At 42.0% G+C, this 19,328-nt stretch overlaps 2 protein-coding genes across 3 annotated transcripts in view; both read left to right on the forward strand.

The window, feature by feature from the left end:
- The first annotated feature begins 688 nt into the window (after window positions 1–688).
- On the forward strand, window positions 689–10,510 carry hepacam2 (HEPACAM family member 2). Its single transcript, XM_085263435.1, has 9 exons — window positions 689–888; window positions 4,583–4,942; window positions 5,045–5,332; window positions 6,504–6,803; window positions 8,336–8,461; window positions 8,890–8,911; window positions 9,006–9,040; window positions 9,434–9,507; window positions 9,603–10,510. The coding sequence occupies exons 1-9, from the start codon at window positions 822–824 to the stop codon at window positions 9,711–9,713; spliced, it is 1,383 nt and encodes a 460-aa protein (XP_085119561.1). The 5' UTR covers window positions 689–821; the 3' UTR covers window positions 9,714–10,510.
- Window positions 10,511–14,006: 3,496 nt separating this feature from the next.
- Window positions 14,007–19,328, forward strand: part of vps50 (VPS50 EARP/GARPII complex subunit) — a 121,575-nt gene continuing 116,253 nt past the window's right edge. For both annotated transcript variants that reach the window (XM_085263433.1, XM_085263434.1), the window contains exons 1-2: window positions 14,007–14,147; window positions 14,645–14,713. In XM_085263433.1, coding sequence (XP_085119559.1) covers window positions 14,115–14,147; window positions 14,645–14,713 — 102 coding nt within the window. In that variant the 5' untranslated portion in view covers window positions 14,007–14,114. The remainder of the gene's footprint in view (window positions 14,148–14,644; window positions 14,714–19,328) is intronic.

Consider the following 19,328-nt stretch of genomic DNA (forward strand, 5'->3'; position numbering starts at 1 on the left):
CAGGAAAAAAAGGTGCTTTTTAAGAGCTTTATCTCATTATCTCTACAAATGACCTAAATTAAAGTGACACAGTCTCCTCGTAGTAAGAGCAATGTAAAAAAAACTCCCATTTGCCATTAATGCCATAAGATGAAACCTTCAGCTTTTCTCCAAGGAATCGTTTTCCCCCCACAGCGTCCTCAGGGTTCACAGACAATATGAAAATGTGTATCTCTCTCTGATTTTGAGGAGAGTCTTTAGATGTCCTAAAGGCATATACATTCCTCGGTCTTACCCCAGTATCACTCGCTTTGTCTTCTTCTTCTTCTGTTATTTCTAGAATTACAAAATCATTCCACACAGAGTGGCGTTTGCTGACTGTTATGTCAGCCGAAAGCGCATTAAGCCAACAAAACTGCTGTTAGCAGGTAAAGGCTTTATTTCACAGCCCGGGGGTCTGAAGCAGCAGACAGCTGGTCTAATGTAAAGACACAGTTTCCATTCTGCTCTTTCACAGTTTTATGTCTCATCTTCCCTTTGATATAGTGCAAATCCTCAACCTGAGGGCAGCTCAGTGTGTGTGTGTATGTGAGAACACACTGTGTTGTCTCTCAGCCATGTGGACCTCTTCGTACTCTTGGGTTCACATGGGAGGGGCCTAGAGCTGCATGCAGGAAAGCCAGCTCCTCTTATTTCCCTGGCAAATGTCACCACAACCAGTCACATTTCTCTCCTCCTCCACCACCACCACCTCTTCTCTTCCACACCTCTCCTCTTCCTCCATCCCTCAGTCCTTGCACTGCCTGTCAGAATTCCCACATATCCCCAGAGGATAAGATGCCATGGAGGCCACAGGAAGAACTGTGCTGTGTGCCTGCTCTGCCTTCTGCCTTCTGTTCATCCTAACAGGTGAGTGCGGGTTTGTGTTGAGTTGTCACGACAGGACGTTGTGCTCGAGCTGTCAGTGTTGTGTTGGTGTAGTGATGGCTGCTGCTGTGGTTACTGTGTTTGCTTGGTTGGTATGGTAGAAACTGAAGGGCGAGCTGAGGAAGTTTTCATGGTGTACAGTAACAAAAATGTTCACTCACATCGTTGATGTAGTTTGTTTGAGAAACACATTTTCAACATATGTAAACCTTAAAATATGGATCTTTATAGGCACAAGAACTCCATTTAACAACACCCAGAGTGGGGTTTGTGTTTTTCTTTTTAAAAAAAAAAGCAAAACTTGGCATTAATATCTTGTAATAATTTGGGAAACTGGTTGACAAGCTTTTTAAACTGAACAAAATTGAGCTCCTGACGGTGTGTTTAAAATCTCAGAGCTGTAAAGTTTTCCACGTAGTCCGTCCTGGTTCCTTTTGCATGTCCTTTCCATACTCGTTGCTGCATGACTCTACAGAATTAGCTTTTCTGTTCTGTTGTTGGCCGTGAGTAGACATAAAAACAGGGTCATTTGGAAAGAAGAAATGACCTAGGCCACAGCAGTGTGACTATGAGATAACAAACGTGTAATAGTGCGTGTCGTGTGACCTGATAAAGCCAACAGCAAAATCCCCCAAGTTTGGCTTCCCGTCTACTTTGATGTTTGTATCAACAGCCATCCTTGAGAAGCCCCGTTCGTCTTATCTGAAAAAGGACAGAAGATGGTGGCGTTTGGATAAGTGCGGTGAGGTGACTCTATTTAGTATCCAAACAACTTGGATGTGTGTGAGGGTGATAAGAGGCAGGTGCTTTTGGGTCTCCACACGAAAGTGTATGTGTGTACGTGGGGGGTAAGGCCACCAAATGAAGCTTCCCTCTCACCTCAGAGTGTTTGTAATCATTGTGTCTGTAATCACCACCACAATATCCATGTTGTTTGGGGACAACAGTGAGGGAGCGGGCTCGGCACACTCCTCCTCGTTCTGCCTTTTCAACGGATCTCGGCTGGTGTAAACACAGACACACTCCTGCTACTGACACACAGACACACTCACACACACACACACACACACACACACCGAAACTGGCCTGCGGTCTTATAAGAATGGGACGTGTCACCGTGGTGTTTGTGCTGCATGCATTATTTAGGACATAACAGCAGACAGTAGATCTATTGTGATGTTCAACATGAGCAAAACATGACAGCTCAGAGGAACAGCAAGGGACATGAGGGAAAATATGGTTTTACAGGAAAAACAAAAGTTTCTCGAGTTTTCGCCCCATTTTTCCTATCGTGATTGCGCAGTATGATGTGTAACACAAACATAATTAAGTCTTGATGAATTCAAAGTTTACATTTTTTGATCTACAGCCTATAAAAACTGTTATTCACGACCGATCTTCAAGACATTTCTTCTGTGCCGAAAAAAGAGAAGATGCACAAACAGAAGCGAGACAAAGACACTCGAGCACAGAAAGAGGAAGTTGAAAGAGATAACTATGAACAAAAACTGTGAAGTTTTCGTGAGTTTGTTTCACAGCAGCACTGCCTACTCACATGCTGCTGCTTAACTCAGCCTGGCATCCAAATGGACTCAATCATTTCACCTCATGTAAAATGTCAAGTGAACACAGGTCGCAGCACAGATGTAATTCAGTGCATTTTGGAAAGATGTGGTCATTTAAAAATGTAAATTAATGACATCATTCATTCATCAGGCTGAGTAAAACCACTCGACCTTCTGGCTGAAGTGGCAGCATGCGCTGGAAAACACTGATAGCTCTATCGGCTGTTTGTGTTTTTCAAGGTTGTCTGTAACAAACTGCCCCGGCAACCTGCCGCAGCTTTAACAGACCACAAGATGCAATAGATCAGCAGTTGTAGTTACTTCACACAGCTCAAGTGTTTGTTTCGCAACGAGTTGCTATAAAAGAGACAGAGCCTGATCCTTGTCTGGCAACAATGTCACTCCGTAGGGAGTTAGGTCAATATTAACACACAGCAGTTTCAGGACCTGGAAACTTTGAAGACTAGGATGCAGGACTGACTTTATCTTTAAAGTGAAATCTCCTCGATATATTGCATCTATAGCATTACATAATTACAAAAAACAACTTTTTCTTTCAATTTTCTCCAGTTTTTACATTTGAATCCTCCAACAACCCACAAAATGACAATTCTGAAATAAAGCAGTGTCAAATGATAATATCAGATTGTTACCAAGTGCCAGTAATCACTAATGCATGTCATATTTTTCAATTTTGAATGAAAGTATTTTTATCAATGTTAGTGCTCTATCACATGACATGCACAACAGGGTGATAGTGTCAACTTTAAAGTGGGGTACACAGAAAAGCCTATTGTATCATCAGACAGTGCATCTTTTGTAGCATCTCATATATCAGTGTCATATATTGATAACCACAGGCAAAAATATGATTTCTTGTCAAACAAAACAGACGATTGTTGCCCGATTTTGCGGTCTCTCTGAGCTCAGTTTGGTTCAGTTTGATCTTTGTCAGTTCCTAATTCAGCTGACATGTTTCCATGGGGAAAAAAACCCTTTATCAATCCCATCTCCAATTCTTTGACTCCACTACTGTAGCTTTTATTTATTCACAGTTTAAAAACATTTGTTTATTCCATATTTTCCATTTTTTTCTGACTCCTCATGAAGAGAAAGTTTAAACAGGGGGTAGGTGTTGCTGGTTTGCTCACAGCCAGAGATACGTGCCTGATATGTCCATATTAAGGTTATCTACTCTGAGGGACATCATACAGACCAAAAAGGGGGAAAAAATGTCAGAAGCTGATTGTTTCAAGCGGTCTGAGTCCTGAGGTTGTGGCTTCAAAGGGTTTACTCTGCACATGGGTTGACTTCATTATTGGAAACTTTGGCCATGCACCAATGTAAGAGTTTAGTACAGAAAACAAGGAAAAATAAAATCAGTCCAGTTTACAGTGTGAGTGTAGGAAACGCATGGGAAGTCTAAATAAGTTAGCAACTAGCTAGCTATCATAGTGAAGTGTGTAGCAACTAAAACTCCAGAAATAAGCTGTGGAAAAAGTACAAATCTTGCCTCTATAGATGGTGAAATTTATTACTTTGTGAACAGTTTGTTGCTCAACCTCCAAGTACCCCATAAGCCTCCATCCATCCATTCGCTTCCACTTATCCTTTTCAGGGTTGTGGGGGGCACTGGAGCCTATCCCAGCTGTCATAGGGCGAGAGGCGGGGTACACCGCAGGGCTAACCATTCGCACTCACTCCCGCATTCACACTTATGGGCAATTTGGATGAATCAATTAACCTATCCCCACAAACTGCATGTCTTTGGACGGTGGGAGGAAGCCGGAGTACCCGGAGGGAACCCATGCAAACACAAGGGGACATGCAAACTCCACACAGAAAGACCCCGGCCTGATAGTGGAATTGAACTCAGGACCTTCTTGCTGTGCGGCAACAGTGCTAAACACCGTGCCACCGTGCTGCCCACCCCATAAGCCTATTGTAGTTTTAATTGTAGACATTAGCTTGCTGGAGTCATCGTGTATACAAAGAGTTTCTCTGTATGAAACATGATGTGTCACATGGACAATCTAACATGTTACCTTTCACTGGTTGTGCAGTAATTGAGTTTTCCTTCATTCCTTCTCCCACCACCTGCATCAACTCAGAGGTCAGCTCCGAACTGATTCACATTGATCCGTCGGTGAGGCATGTCACTGAAGGGGACTCTGTGTTCCTGTCTGTGAAAACCAACTTTTCACCGGACAAAGCAGAATTTCAGGGAACTTGGTGTCACACCGGGATGAGCAGCACCAAGCCCAGGATTTTGGTGACATTCACCAAAAAAAATACAATCTTAAGCATGAAGCACCGTGACCACCTCGTCTTCAACAACTCCACCTTTTCTTTGGAAATCAAGAACTTAAACAGAAAAGATGAAGGAGATTATCACTTGAGCATCAACATAAAGCATGATAACAAACCAGGAGACATTGAAGAGGAGAAAACCATTCGTGTAACCGTAGATGGTGAGTTGCATGTTTCTCAGACCTTATCTTTCCCATAATTTAATTTTATTAATTAGCCATTGCTCAGATATTAATTGTTTCTTGCCTTCCACCCCTGACTAGTTCCCGTGTCCAAACCAGCCATTGAGAAGAGCCCTTCCTATGCAGTCATTGAGGACAAAGCAAACGTCACCTTGACTTGTTCTGTTGAGAATGGAACAAGAGTTATGTTTAAGTGGTTCAGGGATAATGTTGCATTGGGTCCCAGTGACAGATACCACTACTCCCAAGATAACTCCACACTGTTAATCAGCCCTGTGAGAAAAGAGGACAAGGGAAGTTATCACTGTGTGGCCAGCAACCCGGTCACCCGGGGCCAACACAGCAGGGCTGCGGAACTCAACGTCTACTGTGAGTAGCTGTAGCTTATTCTTCGGTTTCTGAACCCTGTAATGACTGTGTTCACGTCTGAGAGCTGCTTTATAAAGGTTTTTATTTTATAAAAACAATTAAAAATCTAAAATGTCACATATGTGTTCCTGTACTCATCCTAAACCTTGTTGTTTTCTCTTCTCCAGAATAGCTGGAAATGTTGGGTCATGTGTAAATTTTAGTGAGATCAGCCTACTTACTATCAGCTTAAAAAAAAACAAAAAAAAAAACATGTGCCTGTTATGGGATGGTATTTGCATGGGAGCAGACTTATCTTACAGAGCTCCTCTGTTCTACTATAAACGGCGTAGATGCACTGATAGACTTTATTGGATGTGCCAGTATGAGGCTGAACTGAGAACGTACTGCATGCGTAATTTTTCCTGGGTATTCGTTTTAATGCATTTAAATATTTACAAAACAGACGACTTTGTATTGAAGCGTGACAAAAGAAAGGCGTCGTAGGCTTTGTCTACAGCTTCCTGCACATTTTTACCTCCACCTCTTTAGTCTTGTGTGTTGTTCTCATCTTGGCGGTGACATCATTTTTGTTTGCATAGGCAGATCGTGTTTGTGTTTCAACCTGCAGGAAGCACTCTTGGTTTCTTTCAGTTTTACTGTATTGAGTTTCTAGTAAAGCCGGTCTCCTTCTAATGTTTGCTTTCACTGGAAAATGCAATAAAAAACCAGCTGATAGTGAACTGGGCTGTTTGCTACTAATAGCTAATTGCTACTACAGTAATTCTCGTTTAACAGATAATTTTCTTATTTAACAGTTAGGTTTTATCTAAAATGTATATTAATATGTTTGTGAATAATATGCTTGACTGTGTTGGAAAAAGACAATTCTTATTTTAAGTTAGAGTAGTGCGCTTTCTCGACAGCCCACGTTCGGTGCTGTGCTAGTCCACCCCCGCCTCACCTAGGTCTCAGTGTTCTCCACTGGCACTGTCAACACACCCACCCGTATTTATCCCACTACTCCGTGTACAGACCTGTGACCCTGTATTTAGAAACTCACTTTTCTTACCCTGCTTTCCTCTGCTACCCAATCATGCCTTAGAGCTGGATGGTTCATGAAAATTACCCACAAAGCAACATCTCACCAGCAAACTGTCATGTTTTTCTCACTCTCCACCGGCCCACACAGATGGCCCTTACAACCTTGAGGTGAACTCTGTCCAGGGCCTGCGCACAGGGGAGGTGTTCACCATCAACCCTGGGGAGCTGGTCTTCTTTGAATGCCAGGCTGACTCCAACCCACCTAACAACTATGTGTGGATCTCCAAGACCCGCAATGCAACTCAGATTGTCACAGAGGGCCCTCGGCTAGAGGTGCGCTCCTACAGACTGGCCCAGGCTGAAGAGTACCTTTGCCGTGCCTTCAACAACGTGACGCAAAAGCAGGACGAAGCCCAGTTTACTCTGGTGGTGGCCAGCTTGGGAACAGGTGGGTAGAGGGTGGAACATGGCAAAAGGGAGGAGAGCGTGGGTAGGTTTTGGGAATCCTCTAAGATAAACACTCTGCAAACAGTGTGTCACGCCAAACGCAGAAGAGCTGGGTGAGCGTTTCGAGATAATCCTTGCCAATGATAAGCACTGACCACCTTTTGGGAACAGTTAGGGAGAGAAAATACTATAACTGGAGCATTACACTGCGTAAAAGCTGACAAGTCAGACCAGGTTGTGGCTATAATGAAATATACAGTACATTATTATAAAACTAAGGTTATATCTGTGTTGCTAGGCTCCAGTACCTGCAGCATGTATTTAAGTTCAGTGGCTGGGAAAGTAAACACTGGATAACAGCTGTTATGTTTGTTGACAAGGTTTTATAGCATATGGAGTTTCTGTGTGCTGAATGCAACATTAATATGTTGCCTGGGTGATACTGAGAAAAGGACATTTATGATTACTGCTGATACTGGCTCATTTAACACGTTGTTTAAGGAGACAACAGATGCCCTTTTTTTATTGACATCGAAATCTTTTAAATCTTTTCTGATGATTACAGTTTTAAATTCAAGCATTTTACAGACATGTTAGCCACTGTGGAAGGCTATACTATCTACTGTCTGTAAAAGAGGATGATTTATTTATGTATTTATTTTGGCACCTGACCTGATCATATTTAGATAAATTGTGGATAAGAGAGTGTAGTTCCATATTTTCAGCTAATGCTTGCTAGCTTGGTTAGTTAGCATTGTACCTTGGTTTGGTTAGATACCTGCTAATTAATGGTAACACATAAATAAAATTGGTTTCATTTCTCAAGAAAAATAAAAAACAAAACAGACCACAGCTTAAACACATTGCAACAAACAATAGTTTCCAGGAAACTGTTATAAATGTCAAGTTCAGTAACTTCATTTAGCTAAAGTGCTACCTAAAAGACAGCTAGCTAGATACCGTTAGCCTTTATCTTAACTCACTGGCTACTAAAAAAACCATCATACATAAAATTTAACACATTTTAAACTGAAAAGTAAATTTCACTAAAGCCTTTGTTTGCTTGTTTTTGTAGCCGACTTCAATATCCCTGAGATATCTCACTGCAAGACACAAAAGCACGATTTCAATAACACATCTCAGATTTCTATGTGATAAACAGATGCTGCTTCAGTAAATGAAAGAAAATGTTACAAAAAACTTTCTTTTAGCTCATTGGCCAGAATTTCCTGTATTCATAAAATATACATAGTAAATAGTGAAAAAAATAACATGAAAATTGCAATTTAATTGTTTATCTGTTAGTTAATTACTTTGTTGAAGTATAAAGGGCCACTGCACAGGAATCTTAAATTTGGGAAAACTATGAAAATAAAGTTTACGTTTTCCAAAGCTGTCCAGTGGGCCAGGTTGGGGGCTGTTTTTTGCCCCCCGGCACCAAGACCAACTTGTTAACTCTGTCATTCCTACAAAACTGGATTACTTTCAAATGTGTGTTCATGTATCATTCATGTGACTGTTGTTCATTAACAGGGAAAGAGAAGCACACCCAAGAGGGTAACTCTGTATCACCGCTGGCAGTCATTACTGTCTGCTCTTTTTTTGTCATTGGCCTTATGCTGCTGTTCTTCCTCAGGAGAACCTGTCATCCAAAGAGAGGTTAGATACTGTTTTCTTCTGTTGCTTTGGGAAGCACTTTTTTTACAGAACCATATTTGTTTTTAATCCCTGTGAGTTCAATTTTTCTTTCCCCCTGGTTTCCAAGCTCTTGAATGTGGAATTTAATAAACCTTTTCCACAGCAGTCATTTTGACTTGAAATGTAATTAGAAATGGTATTAATTAATGTCATTAGTAACACGTGTGTTTGCCTACTTTTTCATGTGGAAAAAACAAAAACAAACAAAAAAAAGAAAATGTTACTGGGAAAATGTAAATGACTTGCAAATGTTAGATTAAAGGAAACAAGGGCAAAGTAACTTCTTTATTTGAGGAAGTGAAGGTCACATTTGTTATGCTGTCGCTTGCATGCGTGACTTTATATTTTTCTCTCTTTCTCATTCCCGTTCCCCTCTCTTTTATCACCAGTGCTTATGAGCATTTACAACAAGTAAGAACCTTTATTATGAAATTATTTCAAAAATCTACCATTGTGTCTTTTCCCCACATAAGCTTCAATTAACATTTTTATTTTTTCTGAGCAGACCGTTTTCAGAGCAGAAACGACCACATCGTTCAGGTAAACGTCTTTTTTGTTCACAGATTATTCATTTTTCCCTCTTACTGTCAAAAACATTAATTATTAGTGATCCCCGCATAATAACTCTCATATTTATTTATACACATGCATTATATCATATTTAACAAGGAACTGGATTGGAAATAGTAGATGAACAGGGCATTTACTGGACAAATCAGCTTCAAAAAAGCAAGTTTGAAAGCTAAACAACTTAACTGACCTTAACTCAAACAAGATAAGGAGAATTTAACTCAGATTAGAGCAGTTTTATTTTTTTAGATTTATGACATCATATAATTTACCATGCCATTATAAAGTCTGACAGGCTTTAGACATTAACAGCTGTACTGTAGCAAATGTTTTGCTCTGATTTATCAAAATGTGTATCAACAGGTCACGAGGATGCAACCGAGGACTTTGGCATCTACGAGTTCGTCTCCATACCTGGGAAGACGGAATCTACACAGGTATTTTCACAACCAACGAAGCAGCAACACTAATTTTGTCCAAAATCCTTTGTTTTTATAATGCTTTTAATTTGCACGTACGACTAATCCACCAGGCATCGTGCAGATCTTTGGCTCGTCTCGAATCGATTCAAGATATGCATACTACTATCTACGATGTGATCAGACACGTTCCTGAAACTCCGAGTCACAGTTTGCTGAAGTAAAGTCTGGCTGGAGAGCGGAGATGGAACTTTAAATGGTTTAACTTGAAGACTTCATGTTGTAGCTTTATTCTCTTAAGTCTCTGTTATCAAAGCCTGAAGCACTGGTTTTGGTGGCCTGGTTTTTTGCACAAGGGATGAAGGAGACTTGTGGGATTACACAACCTGATAGTGCACTGCTGTTGACGAGAGTTTTGGACGGATGTTAAGTGTATTTTGCTGACATTGGTGTGAAATGAAAATGTATGTTCAGCTCATTTTTATTTTTTCTGTGAAAGCATAACTGAAGTTAAAAACCTTTTGTTTTCTGTTTTAAGGTGAAGATTATATAAAACTAAGCAAATTAGAAGTATTCAGTTTTACCTTATTTTGAAGATTTTCTGATGCATCCAAGGTGCCGAAATTGCCACATTCCTTGATTTATTATTTAAAATGTAGATGAAAAAAAACCCATGAATATTATCATTTTAATTTAGCGTTCCCTGCTGACAGAGTATATTTTGTGAGAAGTGTTATAATTAATGCAGTACGAAATATATATTCAGGTTAACTGTAAATATTGTACATGGATTATCCAGCAGATTCTTTATACATATTATTCTATTCCTATGTTTCACTCTAATCTATTTATTCCTATTAAAACTTTCAGCCCTGCTTCCCCAAATGTAGCATTTTCTCTCTTCTCATAATGGACACAATGAAATGCTCAATGAAAAGACAATGATAAGGAATTCGTAATTCATTATTGTACAGTTTGCATTCACATGTTTGTTTTGTACTTTATTAAAAATATAACTGTTTACTACTCTGGTCAATTGGAGTATGCGCTGTTTGCTGACATCAAACAAGGACAATGTACTCTAATCTGCGAATTCTGCAATTATGTCCGTATTTTTGCTTTAGTTTGCCTTTTTTTTTGTAAAAAGGCAAAAGCAGTAATGGCTTGAAATGAACATTTGTTCTTTCACACTTCCTGGAAAAAAAGAATAGCTGAAGCCAGCAAAGCTGTCAGTTGTTCTGTTGCTTCACAGTCCGTCTTTGTCTGATGTCTTGGCTGTAATCTCTCTCCCCGCAAGAGTTGTGCTTGCAGTCCCAACACTGCTGCAGAGCGCTAGCTTCTTTCAGCCTCGCTGTATTGGTATGCTGTGTACCTGATAGAGATAGGCAGCGACAGACGGATGGTTCAGCATGTGGCGTAGTGCCCTCCACCTGCTCCCGCTGACACCTTGTCACGAGTAGATAGAAACGAGTGTGCGCTTGCTCCTGTTTGTGTGCGCGCGCATACATATATGTGTTGTGGACAGAAGAAGAAATACAGAAATACAAATAAAGGGGCAAGCGTGGAGAGAAAGTCAGAAGTAGAGTGATTCATTTAGAAAGCGGAGGCCAAATTTTTATATGCAGCTCATTAGAAATGCTCCAAGTTTGCCAACCTTGGAGAGTGAATCACGTAAAGGAACTATTATGCAGCTTATTATCACCACACTGTTGTATACTCATTATGTGGTACCATGCTGAGTGCATCTTTTCAGTGTGTGAAATGCTATAGCACAAAATGCTGGCTACTATAGTAAATTATTATCAAACTGTAGTTGTTTCTTTTTTATCCCATGAACATTAAGTCTAGAACTCCTGCTGAATTCTAAGGTGTGACATATCACGACGCTCTCCTGCATAACAACAAGTTGTTTATTAAATCTTGGTCTAATTTTAGCTGTTGAACTGACCAGCCGAGTGTGCTGTGTCTTTGTGGTGGCATCTCCGGGTAGGGGTTGCCATCTGTTCCGTCTCAGTGTATACTTAAAGGGAGGCTCCACACTGTGGATGACTGCCTGACAAACAACAGTGGAGTAAATTCACCTAAGGAGAGCGACCTCACCTTCATTTGACTGGGAAATAGCCTGAGGCATCATTAACCAGGAACTAGAGCTCACAGTGCCTGCTGTGTGCAGCACGCTGCCTCCTTTTAACCAAGCACAGCCCGACATAAAACCTAAGGGGGCAATTACAAAGCAAGCTGAATAGGTCTGTGTGTGCTGTTTTGGGAATGATTTGGAACAGTTTACAATGCAGAGCCTGGCATAACTGCTTGCTTGGCAGAGATGGACCTGCGTGGCACTGAATCTGTGGTGACAGCGGGCAAATTCTTGGTCATGAAAGGAAATTTGCTGCACTAAGGAAAGCCTGCTTTATTGTGTTAACCTGTATGTATATAATGTGTATAATACAGATATACAGACAGTGGCTGTAGAATTAAAAGGAAATTCTACTTTATTCTTAGGAATAAAACAAACCCTGGAGCTGTTCGGAAACCGGCCCATGTGTTGTACTGATAATAACTTCAACATTATCACACACCTTATATTTTATTCATTAATTGTTTTAATTGAATCATTAGCATAGAAACATGTGTATAGGTTAATATGTAAGGCGTGCACATTAGTGTGTAAAAGTCTTGATCCACCCAGTCCTTTTGAGCAATAGTTCTTCAGGCTTTCTGGGGGTCTTTCAAAGGATTTCTTTCGACATTGGCTGCTTTTTCACTCATTTGCCGTGTCGTCCTTCAACCATTTGTTTGCTTGTTAGGCCACTTAACACTGACCTATGATTAATTTATGATTCAGACATATTAAACTCAATAGATGAACCAGTGTTGTGTCTGCACATAGCACACAGCTTAGCTTAGAACAAGTAATTTTATCTTTAGGCACTTTGTTACTAGCAGACTAGGCTAAAAACATCATTTGCTCCCATTTCTTTTATTGAGTCCATTCAAAATGTCAAAGACAACACAGCTGACAGACATAAAGTAGTATTTTTGCACCAACAAGGTGATTCCCAAAGAGCTGTCAGATGAAAATTCGGCACATCTTGATGATCTGCAATGAGAAAACTGAACAAGTGGAGGAAGTGGAAGGCCTAAAAATTGTTTACAGCAGATGAACATTTGAAAATCATGTCAATAAAATAATTAAAAATAAAATCAGCAAAGACCTGACACAGGACCTGACAGTTGCTCTCTGGCTCTCAGAGATGGTCTCAGTGGAAGGGTGATCGTCAAGAAGCCATTCTTGAGGAAGTGCAACAAAGAGAAATGACTGAGGAATGCCAAATTACACAAGACCTGGACTGGAAATCAGTGGCAACAGGTTTTTATGGAGTGATGAATCCAAATCTGATCTTTATTCATATTGTTGTCAATATGTATGCAGGAGGTACCACAGTGAGTGTCCACAGCCATCTGTAACAAAAACAAGCAAGCAGGAGAGGGTCTGTCATGGTTTGAAGCATTATTTAAGGCCGTGGTGCTGTGGATCTTTGTCAAAATTGATGGAATTATGAACACAGAAAAGTACAGCCATTGATCTGCCGTGCAACATGGTGGAATGAAACACATTGGTGAAGATTTCATGTTTCAGCATGGCAAGTACCCCAAACACCCTGCTAGTGCAGTAAAAGCAAACCTGGAGAGAGAAACACACAGTGAAACACTATCAGTCACAAAAAGAGTTTTGAATGTCATTCAGACAGAGGACTATTCCTGATGACTACTTAAAGAAATGACAAGAAAGATTGCTTAAGAGAGTTCACAGTGTGTTGAAGAACAAATGTTTTAATACCAAATATTGACTTTGAGGCTTGTTTGAATTATATAAACCCTATTTTTGTCTTACATACTGGATTTCTATGTATGTTTGCACACGCCTCAATAAACTGCTGCACCTGTTTCCCAGTTTTCCAGCAAAATATAAATAAATGTGGTGTGACTCAAGATTTCTGCAAAGTATTGAATAAATCCATATACAGAGATTCAGCCTAAAGCCATGTAACAGAAAAATAAGCATATGTGTTGCCATGAACATTAATGATGGCTCAGTTTTATTCCAGTGTCCCATGGCAGCCTCATTTCAGTTTTAGGAAAAACAATACAGCCACTGTGGGTTTTTTGTTTTTTTTAATTTGTTATCATTTGCACCCATATTTTCGTTATTTTTGGCACAAGGAGGCTAGATGACTGCTAATATCTCTGTTAGTTTACTACCATCCAGTGGCGTATGGCAGCAGTACATTACTGTAGAGTCAATCTTTGATGCCTTGTTTATATTTGATCATATTTTATTTTTTAATTTCATTTTCTCTGTTTATAACAACACGTACTTCGGATTTCATCCAGATGTTTTCATTTTTTATACATGTGAAAAGCCTGACAACAAGAGCACAAGCTCTGGCTCTTAAAAAATACATTTCCCAGAAGTCTTTGCAACGTTCTGGTTCCTGCCCTGCCAGTCACGTGAGACTCAACTATGGCTTCCTTCTCGTAGTGATGGAGGTGCACTGTTGACAACAAGACACAGTTGGAGCTTTACTCATTTTTTTTAGCCGCTGATACGACTTGGACTTACGATGCAGAAGATCAAGTCTCTTATGGCCCGTCAGGTGAGCACAGCAGGTGTACAGAAACTACGCTGCCGGCTGTTTGTCTCTGACGGGAGCCGGTAGTTAGCACGACAGCCTGCTAAGCTAACTGGCTAATTTGACAGCTCATCGTTTGGTTCATTAAGTGAAACGTTCAGCCAGACTAAGAGCTGTTTCAGTTGTTTCCCTCAGGCAAATAAGGCATGCACATAGCAATTTACCTCACGCCCCGGTAGTTGAGAGTTTAACACAATAAGAATAACAACACAATAATGGGAACTGGGCGGATAGAAGGAAGTTCTCAGTCTGCACATGCAGTGGTGTTTGGCAATTGGTCAAAACTGAACACAACAGAGCATATCGCTTTCAGAAATCTGCCCCTCAGTTCCACTTTTTGCTGTATGCAGTAGTGTGCTGATGAAGTTCTGTGACAAGTTACAGATTAAAAATAAAAACACAAAGAGTTATGTTAAAGCTACCTGTTGTTTGTAGTTTTACTTTGGATTTTATTTTGGCAGGGCCTGAAAAGCCCCCAGGAGAGCATGGCAGACCTCAGTCCTGTGGAGAACCTGAGAATCCCGAGCAAGGTAAACTTCGACGACTTAGACTGCAGCTGTCTGTTTTGATGTGCTGTTTGATGCATGGACAGTGTTCATCATAAAATCAAAGTTTCTCCATCTACCACTTTGTGAGTAGATGTTTATCTTAATAGTTTTGCTGACAGCTTTTTAAAAGCTGCCATATTTTATTGTTTTCGAGTCACAGTGAACGCCATCAGGGAGGGATTGTTTTAGCACTGTTGTTGGACACAGCTGCAAGTTGTAACACAGACCCTGAGTGATGTCTTTGTCATTACCCAGAGTCAGCACTCATGTTAGTAGTAATGGCACCACAAGGCTGTCGGTATTACTAGAGATTTAATTTGTTAATCAATGTGTTGATGATTCATTAGCTATACACTGGATTTCATTTTTTGTGCTTTATCTAAACAGCAGTTGTTATATTATAGTTATGCACTACTGAAGGCTCCTATTTATATCAGTTAAACAGACTTTATGTCAGTGCTCCTCACCTTACTCAATTTGTGATGCAGACACTGTTATAAGAGTATTTGAACATTTCTGGCATGACAGCGTTTCAAATTGCACTCAGTCATGCTTGGTCACAGGAAGCGTTTGTCACTATCCCCTTTGCACAAATTCAATTCGTCAAGTGTCGACGAAGCAAAAGGCAGAGCGGCTCTATTTCACATTTAGTTACTTACATTCATTCTTAGCATCACTGTGGCTTTTCACTGTAGTGATGACCTTCAATAAATGACTCTGAGTACAGTTTTGTTGCTGTATTTGTTCACAGCGCTGGGAGATATGAGCCAGGTCGACTGAGCAAGACGTTTAACCTTTCTGGGTTTTGAACACTTAGCGTTTACATTTTCTTTTTGTATGGTATGCTGTGCTGATGTAGCGTGTGCTTATTTTCTGCTCAGGCTAATGCTGATGTGATAGATGAGACTAAAAAGAGAGTGCATTTTTGTCAGTTCACCAGTGGCGGTTAGGAAAGATTAAGCCGACTGAATTTTAAAATCTGCTTCCAGATTTTAAGTGTCTGATAAGCTCATACTTAGTGTGTGTGTGTGTGTGTGTGTGTAATATATATATGGGCTTATGCGTCTAATTGATTGAAAGCAGACTGTGTCTTCAATAAAGATTTCAGGGTTTGTTTTTTTTTCTATGGGCACCTCTGTCTCCTGGCCTTGGTGTCAGGTGACATGGTCAAACTGGATATGCGGTAATCATATACTGAGTGTATCACAGGCTACATAACTTTCTGCACCGACTCCATTGTTCCAGCTCAGACTGTTCATTGTTACCCAAATAACAAGCCGTGGGTGACTAAGGACATCAAAGCCCTCCTCAACAACAAGAAGAGGGCTTTCAGAGGGGGCAACAAAGAGGAGGTGAGGAAGATCCAGGTGTTACTAAAGGACAAGATCAGAGAGGCTAAGGACAATTACAGGAGGAAGCTGGAGTGGAAACTCCAGCAGAACAGCATGAGAGAGGTGTGGAGGGGCATGAAGACCATCACTGGATTCAGGCCAACCAACAGCAGGGGAGCTGAGGGAGGTGAGAATAGAGCCGACGAGTTGAATCTGTTTTTCAATAGATTCGACACCACAGTGTCTGCTCCCACCCCCACAACCTCACCTGCAGTCAGCCTGGAATCCAGAGCCACACCACTGTGCCAGCCTCTCTCTTCACATGTTGCCTCCTGTGAGATTCCTGACACCCCTCCCCCACCCATCACCTTCACTCAATACCAGGTTGAGATGCAAATGAGGAGACTTCACTCAGGCAAGTCTGCTGGACCAGACGGAGTGAGTCCCCTCGTCCTCAAGGCCTGTGCCCCCCAGCTGTGTGGAGTCTTTCATAAACTGTTTATGCTGAGTCTGAGTCTGCAGAGGGTCCCGGTGATGTGGAAGACATCATGCCTCGTCCCTGTACCAAAGACGCCTCGTCCCAGTGGCCCCCAGGATTACAGGCCCGTGGCACTGACCTCCCACATCATGAAGACCCTGGAAAGGCTCATCCTGGACCAGCTGCGACCCATAGTAAGACCACATCTGGATCCCCTTCAGTTCGCTTATCAGCCTCGTCTCGGAACAGAGGACGCCATCATCTACCTGCTCAATCGTGTCTACACCCATCTGGACCAGCCGGCGAGCACTGTGAGGGTCATGTTTTTTGACTTTTCCAGTGCTTTCAACACCATCAGGCCGACCCTCCTGGGTGATAAGTTAGCAGCGATGCAGGTGGATGCTTCTCTGGTGTCCTGGATTGTTGATTACCTGACAGGAAGACCACAATATGTACGTCTCCCACAGTGTGTGTCTGACAAGGTGATTAGCAACACAGGGGCACCACAGGGGACTGTCCTCTCCCCCTTCCTCTTCACCCTCTACACCACAGACTTCAGCCACTGCACAGAGACCTGCCATCTTCAGAAGTTTTCTGATGACTCTGCGGTGGTTGGATGCATCAGCAGGGATGATGAGACAGAGTACCGGGCTGTGGTCGACTCCTTTGTCACGTGGTGTGAGCAGAATCATCTGCAGCTCAACGTGGCAAAGACCAAGGAACTGATCGTGGACTTCAGGAAGACCAGGAAACACTTGACCCCTGTTTCAATCCAGGGGGTCAGTGTTGACATTGTGGAGGACTATAAATACCTTGGAGTACACATTGACAATAAACTGGACTGGGCTAAAAACACCACAGCACTTTACAGGAAGGGCCAGAGTCGTCTCTATTTTTTGAGGCGACTGAGGTCCTTCAACATCTGCCAGAAAATGCTGAGGATTTTCTATGAGTCTGTTGTGGCCAGTGCGATCCTCTATGCTGTTGCATGCTGGGGGAGCAGGCTGAGGGTCGCAGATGCCAACAGACTTAATAAACTGATCCGTAAGGCCAGCAATGTTGTGGGGATGGAGCTGGACTCCCTCAAGGTGGTGTCGGAGAGGCAGATGCTGTCCAAGATAGAATAGAATAGAATTAGAATAAGAATAGAATTCAACTTTATTGTCATTGCACAGGTACAGGGCAACGAAATGCAGTTTGCATCCATCCAGAAGTGCTTTAGTGATATAGATATATTACAATATATATTAGCAATAATATAGATATGTGAGTATATTACAGAAATGGGTCTATTATGGTGTGTTATAATGTACACGGTATGAAGTATGTTGTGAATATTCTATAACTATAAGTATGTACAGGCTGTAGTGAGTACAAGCTATGTACAGGATATGAACAGGATATAAATATGAAAAACTATACAGAATATGAAATGAAATAAATAACTTTACAGAATCTGGGATATACAGCTATACAGAAATGGGAACTATGCAAGTTGTAAACAGTTGTAGGATTAAAGATTATCGAATGTACAGAATGATTATTTACACAGAGCTATACAGTAGTGCAGTTAAGATAAGTGAGGGTGTAGATAGTTTCTACAGAGGCTATATAAAGTGCTGGTGGTTGTGAGTGGTGGTTCAGTCCATGTTATTATTGTGTTTGAGGGTACAGTTGTCCATTGTGGGTGTGTGTATGTTCAGTCCATGAGTTTAACGTGGGTCAGATGTCAGGAGGCAGAGTTCAGGAGTCTGACAGCTGTGGGGAAGAAGCTGTTCCGGTACCTGGTGGTCTTAGTCCGGAGGCTCCTGTAGCGCCTCCCAGAGGGCAGGAGGGTGAAGAGTCCATGTGATGGGTGACTGGGGTCTTTGATGATTTTCCCAGCCCTTTTCAGACACCGCTTCCTGTAGATGTCTTTTATGGCAGGAAGTGGTGCTCCGGCGATGCGCTGGGCAGTTTTCACGACCCTCTGCAACGCCTTCCGGTCCGAGGCAGAGCAGTTCCCGTACCAGACTGTTATACAGTTGGTCAGGATGCTCTCGATGGTGCAGCGATAGAAGTTCACCAGGATGTCTGAGGACAGGTGGTTCTTCCTCAGAGTCCTCAAGAAGAAGAGGCGCTGGTGAGCCTTCTTGACCAGCTTGGAGCAGTTGGTCGTCCAGGTGAGATCCTCGGAGATGTGGACTCCCAGGAACTTGAAGCTGCTCACACGCTCCACAGCCGTCCCCTTAATGTGGATGGGTGGATGTGGGTCAGCATTCCTCCTGTAGTCCACGATGAGCTCCTTGGTCTTCTCGGTGTTAAGCAGCAGGTTGTTTCTGTCGCACCACTCAGCCAGACGATCCACCTCCTCCCTGTAGGCGGCCTCATCGTTGTCACTGATGAGGCCAATCACCGTGGTGTCATCTGCAAACTTAATGATGGTGTTGGAACCATCAGCAGGTCTGCAGTCGTGGGTGAAGAGGGAGTAGAGGAAAGGGCTCATCACACAGCCTTGTGGTACACCGGTGTTCATTGTGATGGTAGATGAGCAGCGGTTATCCAGCCGGACATGTTGGGGGCGGTTGGTCAGGAAGTCCAGTAACCATTTGCAGATGAGGGAACTGATACCCAGGTCTGTCAGTTTCCTGATGAGTTGTGAGGGGTGGATTGTATTGAATGCTGAACTGAAGTCTATAAACAGCATTCTGGCGTAGGTGTTGTTGTTGTCCAGGTGTGAGAGGACAGAGTGCAGTGCGATGGAGACTGCATCCTCTGTGCTCCTGTTCCGGCGGTATGCGAATTGGTG

This window comes from Mchenga conophoros, linkage group LG22 (assembly GCF_057382185.1).
Source record: "Mchenga conophoros isolate Kocher_MC1m ecotype Shallow Benthic linkage group LG22, M_conophoros_male_GT1.1, whole genome shotgun sequence".
Lineage (NCBI taxonomy): Eukaryota > Metazoa > Chordata > Actinopteri > Cichliformes > Cichlidae > Mchenga > Mchenga conophoros.

Excerpts from the sequence above, each read along its gene's own strand:
- hepacam2 (XM_085263435.1), top strand. The coding sequence starts at position 822 with ATGGAGGCCACAGGAAGAACTGTGCTGTGTGCCTGCTCTGCCTTCTGC. Across the intron at positions 889-4,582 it reads CCTTCTGTTCATCCTAACAG|AGGTCAGCTCCGAACTGATT; the intron begins GTGAGTGCGGGT and ends GCATCAACTCAG. Across the intron at positions 9,041-9,433 it reads GAAACGACCACATCGTTCAG|GTCACGAGGATGCAACCGAG; the intron begins GTAAACGTCTTT and ends GTGTATCAACAG.